General features: G+C 38.4%; 1 protein-coding gene across 1 annotated transcript in view; it reads right to left on the bottom strand.

The window, feature by feature from the left end:
• Positions 1–3017, bottom strand: part of zfpm1 (zinc finger protein, FOG family member 1) — a 174760-nt gene extending 171743 nt beyond the window's left edge. Inside the window, exon 1 of the mRNA XM_051952037.1 lies at positions 2445–3017. Coding sequence (XP_051807997.1) covers positions 2445–2484 — 40 coding nt within the window. The 5' untranslated portion in view covers positions 2485–3017. The remainder of the gene's footprint in view (positions 1–2444) is intronic.
• Between the last annotated feature and the right edge of the window lie 4624 nt (positions 3018–7641).

Raw genomic sequence — 7641 nt, forward strand, 5'->3', positions numbered from 1 at the left:
CGTCTGGTCTGAAAATATGAGTAAACGATGAAAAAAGAAAGATGACAAACATCTTGTTTTGTCTACAAGTGTACTGATACAGATGAGGAAGGAAAATATTATCCAGATAGAGGGCGATCAATTTATTAATTAGCAAATAAATGATTAATGATTGCAGCTCTGGTGTGTTCTGACCTTTTTTAAGAAGATTAATATTATACACTACTGTTCAAAAGTTTGGGGTCACTTAGAAATGTCCTCATTTTTGATAGATGTCAATGAAGACAAAATTAAATTAATCATAAATCAGCGTAGACATTAATGTGGTGAATGAGTATTCTAACTGGATGGAATATCTACACAGAAGAACATTTCCAGCAACCATCACTCCTGTGTTCTAATGCTACATTGTGTTAGCTAAAGGCTAACTGATGATTAGAAAACCCTTGTGTAATTATGTTAGCACACTGATAAAAGTGTGACGTTTCATTTAAAACATGATTTTGTCTGGGTGACTCCAAGCTTTTGCAATGAAAGCAGCACCCCTGTCACTTTCTGCTCACTCTGACTGTGAGAAAAGTGTATTTTTTCCCCTCTCACTCCTGTCTGAATCCACCTGCTGCCTCCAGAATCGGGTTATTTGGTTATCAGAGGCGTCCTTGGTGCTTTATGTAAGTCTAAACTTCCACATGTTGCAGCTTTCTGAGGACACGCTGACACCAAACAAGCCTGATGTCATGTTTCCAGACACTCCGCTGCGTGATTTCATTACTGCTCCTCCACAGCAGAGGTTAATCACGGCATCATTAATAAGCTTTTCTATCGACTTTCAACATCAGTTAGCGCCGATAAAACCTCCGCACGTTTTATAAACAGGAAGAGCTCGTCAAGCACGGAGACCAGCCGAGCGCCAGACCAAGAAGAAAAGGCCTTTCAAGCGGCCCCCGAGATGCATTATTGAGTTAAAAGGATAGATGAAAAAAGATCCAATTGTAAGCAGCTATCGGCAGCAGAGATCAGCCATGCGGCCTATCTGACGCCCCATCTCTGGGAAAGAGAAGTGAAAAGCCAGGGGGTGGGGAGGGTGGAAAGCAGCGGCGGCGGCGGCGGCCCTGGCTCTGCTGCCTCAGACAGAAAACAAATAAAAAAGATCCAATTTTAATCTTTATCTGCGCTCACATCGGATCGCTGCCTTATCTCTGCTCACATCGGCTTTTTTCAGAGAACACTGACGTTTCCACAACAGAATTAAACAGGAAGCGGCGGCGGCGACGCGTCGAGCTGCCGATGGACAAAAAAAAACACAACATTCAGCACAGGAGGCAGGAATAAATGCAAACTTTTTTCTATTATTTCATTCAAATCAGACGCAGCCAAAGTGGCGCTTTTAGTGTCTTAATAATGGGAAAAAAGTGGGGGAGAAAACAAACAAGAAACGGAACTTGACCTCAGTTAAACCCCCAGTCTGCAGGTGGGTTGTGGTTTTAGATTTACCTGGAAAATCAGCGGATCCAGGTGGGTTTGGAGGCGACTTAGTGGAGCGAACAGACGCGGCGCGCAAAGTAGGCGGTGCGCGTTTGGCACAGTCGCACCAGCACAACAAAAACACACCATGAATCTTCCATTTGCGTTGTTTTTGACACATATTCACCATACAATCAGAATATAAGTAGGTAAAGATGTGTTTATAGCTGCTTACTATTCAGGCGAACAGACGCGGCGCGCGAAGAAAGCGGTGCGCATTTGGCACAATCACAACAACAGACGAATAAAACACTACTAATGTCCAATTTGGGCTGATTTGGACATAAATTTACTATAAAAATCAGAATATAAACTAGTTCAGGTATGTTTCTAGCTGCTTACTACTAAAGCGAACAAACGCGGCGCACAAAGCAGGCGGTGCGCATTTGGCACAATCACAACAACACACGAATAAAACACTATTCATCACCAATTTGTGTTGATTTTGACATGCATTCACTACAAAAACTGAATATAAGTAAGTTCAGATGGGTTTGTAGCTGCTTACTACTAAAGCGAACAGACGCGGCGTGTGGATCATGGAGTGCGCGTTTGGCACAGTCACACCAACACACGAATGAAACACTTTTAATGCTACATTTGGGCTGATTTTGAAATAAATTCACTTTAAAAATGACACTACTAGAGAGTCTAGGTGGGTTTCTGACTGCTTATCCTAAAGCGAACAGACGCGGCGCACACACCATGCCATGCGCGTTTGGCACATTCACACCAACACACCAAAAAAAACGCAGCATCAATGCTCATTTTAGGTTGACTCTGACACACATTCCAGATAAAACCAGACAACCATCGTTTCCAGGTGGTTTTAGAGCCTCTCCTGGTTGTTATAAAGCGAACAGACGCGGCGCACAGCAGCGCAGCGTGCTCCTGCTCCCTACATTCACACCAACACAGAACCATGGAGTGGTTGAACTCACGCTTGATCTGCCGGGGCTTGCTCTGCTTCCTCCGGGACATGCTGCTCTCCTGCGGGACGGAGCGGCACCGACTCGGGCTGCTGGTTCTTCTTCTGCTTTCTGCTTCTTTCTGCTTCTTTCTTCTTCTTCGCCGTTTTACTGCTGCGACGCGGCGCTCCGATCAGCTACCGGAGAAATCCGCATGACCCGCCTGCCGGCTCCCTTGTGCCGCCGCTCGGCTACCTGTGGCCGGTACGTCCTACCTGTGGCCGGTCCGTCCTACCTGTGGCCGGTCCACTCGTCTCCTGTCGTCCCCGTTCGCCGGAGCGCGCCTCCTGCTCACCTTTCTCCTGCGAACGCTTGTCCGGGCGCGCCTCCGCCGCCGGAGCTGCTAGCTTGTCAGTTTGTTTGGTGTTTTCGGCGAATCTCTCGGTGCCGCGGAGGTCAGCGGGAGAGTCTGCCAGTGTTTTCTGTCAAGTTTCCCCTCGCCGCTTGCTCTGTCGGTCGGTCGTTCGGTCGGTCCGCCCCCTCGTCCGCTTGCACCGTCTGTGAACCGGGGAGACACTTTCACGGAGCTCCGCCGCTACAGTCAACTCTGCTACTACTGAGAAGAGGACGCGCCGCTGACACGCCCCTTACGTCTGACGTAAGGCGCCGCACTCTCCTCCTATTGGCTGATTTTTATCCCATATAAAACAGTATTTTATTTTATCTGATAAAATGAAATTAATCGTATGTAGTACTCCATCTACATAAATAAATTTTGATAAATTAATGAAATACAGAAAAATCAGTAGAATAAGTTGTATGGGAAGACAAACCAGCAAACCATATTTTATAAGAAAAATAAATATTTTAATAATCTATTTTTCTTGTTGTGGATCATTTTATAGTTGAATATACCTTTTAATATTTAATATACATATTAACATTTGTAATGTTAGAAAATATAATCAACATACTCCTCAAAACTGTTTCTTCTGCTACTCTTATTATTATATTATTTTTATTATTATTATTGTCATTATTATTATTATTATTACAGACAATAAAACCATTGTCTCAGCTTCTGTAATATGTGATGATTTTCATTGCTCAGTTTTAGCTTTAATAAAGTACAAGATTGTTCACAAAATAACTGTAATATATTTTCAAAATAAACAGTAAACAATTGTTTTAATTGCTATTTTTTCCCTATTTGAGTATTTTTTCATGCATTATTTGGCATCAATCATTAATTTCTGTTCTGCATTTTTTAAATTTTATTTGACAAATTATTTATTCAAATGTTTTATTATAGTCGGTTTTTTATTTTAGAAATCTTTTTAAAAAGTTGTTTTTTAAATGCATTTGAGTGGTGTGTGTAAGATATTTTTAAAAATTACAAATTGACAATAAATTATTTCTTATTTAAAAAATATCAGTTTATTAAATAAATAAATAAAAATAATTACTTTTAACATTAAAAATGCTGCCTTTTTATTAATTGGTTGTTTTCATTTGTAAACCTTTCTTTGTTTTTTCTTTAGCAATTGCATGTAATGTCCTGCTTGGTAAAAATAAAATACTAAATAAAGATTTAATAAATGTTTCACATCAAATCAGCAAAAAAAAAAAAAAAAACACATTCATGATTTTTCATGCACACAATATGTCATTAGGTTGATATAATATTTATTAGAATTACTTTTTTAATCCAAATGTGCATCGACTGTGTGGAGTAACTTTGACTGCACTTAGATTCTTGTTTCAATATGATACAGACATGAGATTAGCCAGGATTTCCTTTTGGGCTGCCGACAGGCTGCTTCGGTTTCCTGCATGGATGACTCAGGTTGAAGTTAGAAAGGTGCTAACAAAGAGCAACACGAGGGTCACACTCTCCTATAAAACCTGTCACGAGTTAAACACCTCACATGTCAATGGATTTTCTATTAACATGTGCTGAACTTGTGTACAGTCGCTGACACGAACACTGAACGATGAACTGGAGAGACATATATTCTTTATGTAGCTGGGACATGAGGCATTACATAAGAAACTATATTTATCTACTATTTACAAGGAAAAGATAGATGTTGAGGAAAGCTGAGAAAATAGAAGATTATTTTAGGTTTGTTCACCTTAATCGGTTTCTATCTAACAGTAATAGGTCATAAAACCTCCAGTTTCTATTCTTAACATAAAGCTTTGGCTCCATCCAGGGATTTGAACCAGCAACCTTTATTTATTTATTCATTCGTGGTTCTCCGGCTGGAACATGGAGGTCAACTGCTGCTGCCTTCTTACCAGCTAAATTCACTGACGCCACCTAGTGGGCATCTTTTAAATCACCAGAAAACTGGAAATCCCATCCCATGATTTCAGCTGAACATGGCAGAATTTATCAATACATCAATCAAGTATATTTATAAAGGAGCTTTAGTACCAGTAGAATGGAAATACAGAGACATAAACATGACACAAAAGTACATGACAGGTCTCTTTCAAATCAAAGTTGTTAAAAGAAATTGTTTTGTCAGAATAGAATAGAATAGAATAGAATAGAATAGAATAGAATAGAATAGAATAGAATAGAATAGTTTTATTGTCATCATACATGAGGGCATGGACGGTGCACTGATAACAAGCTAAATTAACAATAAATAAGAAAATCGGATGTACAAACAAACCATATTAGGAATTCCAACAAATGTAAAAGAGGCAAGAGGTAAACAGTTATATATACACTTAGTTTTATTAGCAAAGATCTCTGCTCTACTTTGATCAGATTAGCTACCAATATTTATGTTTTTATGGTACAACTTGCTCAATCAGTTAAAAAAATTTCAATGAAAAAAGTTTTTTTTTGACTAAATATTTTATATTAAAACCATTCTATATGTTTAGTTTTGTATTATTGTGACCTGCAGCTACATTTGGTTAAAAAATATCATTAGTTGACTTTTGGATTATCAATTTTTTCTTAATATGAGCTCAGACTTGAGACTTTTCACGATGGCTTCGATTTTTGCATATTTCAACTCACCCAGAATCAGAGATAATTTGAGCCACTTGCCCAATATTACAGAATATAAATCAATTATATGCTGGGAAATAACAGTGAACATTTCAGGGTTTTATCTTTAATAGTTCCTGAGATATTGTTGTTCAAACAGCCTCAAATTTCAGAGATTTAGCCACTTAAATCTGACAGATTCATGCATCCTGTACAGACATGTTAGTAACGAGGTCAAATATCGACATTCATCACATTTATGCACCAGATTCTTCAGGTTTCCTCTAACTTGGAGTTAATTTATTCACATCTGCAGCCTGGACATCTCATATTTTCACACAGTTTCCACTCTGAATATGGAAGTGTGTCATATTTTTGGAGTTTTTCTTGGTTCACTGGAGATTTTCTGTCATTGATCCAAATTCCAAAGTGTTTATTTGACCATGATGTCATCCTGTGATATCAGCTCATCAAGTATTTTTATCTTCTGCTGATGACAGACGGTTTCTTTTAAAATAAGACCGTTTTATTGATTTCAGTGCGACCAGAACAAAAACAAAGGTACTTTTTGTTGCAACTGAAGTGATTATCTGCTGCTTATCTCAGCCAGAAACAACAGATATGGAAAACAAATGGCTCCTACTAGATTTTAAATCACTTCTGTCCACTTTTTAAGGGCCTCACAGCGGGAAAGTTTAGTAAATGACAGAAATAAAAGTTCCAACAAATGGTGTAAGGGTTTAACTGACTCTTTTTGCGATAAAGCAGGAGTTTTAGTCTTTAAATCTGTTTCGTTTGCTGTTTGTGTGACACCAGAATTGGAGAAACTCAGTCAATCCTGGCTCAGGTTTAAAAGGGTAATCTGTAAAAGTGACCCAGGTCTATTTTACTACAACCTCATTCAAAAACTAGACTTTAACCTTAAAGCAGGCCCAAATTTAGAGGTCAAGACTGTCAAAGAGTCCCAGTATATATGGGGATACATTTAAGGATTAAGAAAGACAAAAAAGAGACACATTTATACTCAGGGTTTTTGGATTTGGTTCACTATTTTGTTGCTTTTCAACTTATAAAGTCTTTTAAAATGTTGCTTTCTTGCGTTATAAGTGGGTGTTTAAGGTTCTTTATTGAGCATTCGCAATTAATGGATGTCTCTAAAGCTCCAGAGTATCCAAACAAAACAAACAACCTTTCATTTTTCATTTGATGCAGCAAAGAGTAATCCAGACACCTCCATTAGCCTAAGCTAGCTTTGTAAAATATGTTAAAATGGCCGCCACACAACGTTGGGATTCAATTGAAGTGGAGTTTGACACCTTTACTTCATTTGTTATTGGGTTGTATCTGTAATTCTTACTGTTTTGTTGACTTTTTTTCAGTTTTTTCTCTTCCCGAATGAATTTAAGGCCCTTTACTTTAACTGTGCAACTCTTTCATTTAACTCTTTTGTTTTTAAAATTTGCTTTACGAAGCTCCACTCCATGTACGTCTGTTTCCGCTGTCCGTTGGACTGGAGTGGAGCTGTGGACGAACCAATCATGGACGGATGCAAAACAGCAGTAGAGACTCTCATACTGGGTTGAAATTAACATAATTCAGTTAAATAACATAAAATACTTTGTTTTTGAATCTTATAGATTTTAGATCACCAACTTATCACTGAAACACACTTTTCCTTTTCCAGTTTGTTGTCGGAGGTTAGTCTTGGGCTGTTTCTAAGCACAGGTTTCAACGGGAGGGAGTCACATGCATGCACACATTGCTAGGCAATTTAAAATAAGTTGCATGTTGTAACAGGTGAACAACTGTGGTTTCACATCTTTTTTTAAGGCACTGCTGCTACATAGAAAACAGGTAGACTGTCATTTATGCCACACACCGGGTACATTTGTTGGATTTCTTATCAGGTCAAGACAAAAAAATTGCCATTGACCTGCAAAAGCATTAAGGGGGAGTACACCGTCAATAAAGGCTTTATTGTTTTGACCTGGTCTTTGAAGGTTTAAACTGCAAATTAATACTTTTTTTTCTGTGATCTCACTATACAGGGGAAATTTGCACAATAGCAGGAATAATTTTTCAAAAATGAAAGTAAAGACCATATGTTTGTCATATGGTCTTTACTTGTTGTCATGTGTTTAGAGTGTTACATTTTGGTATAAAGCCAATAATAATGCTGCTGCAGATAAAGTCCATGTAATTAATGGCATAAATTAAGGA

Source organism: Acanthochromis polyacanthus, chromosome 8, assembly GCF_021347895.1.
Source record: "Acanthochromis polyacanthus isolate Apoly-LR-REF ecotype Palm Island chromosome 8, KAUST_Apoly_ChrSc, whole genome shotgun sequence".
In the NCBI taxonomy this organism is placed as follows: Eukaryota; Metazoa; Chordata; class Actinopteri; family Pomacentridae; genus Acanthochromis; species Acanthochromis polyacanthus.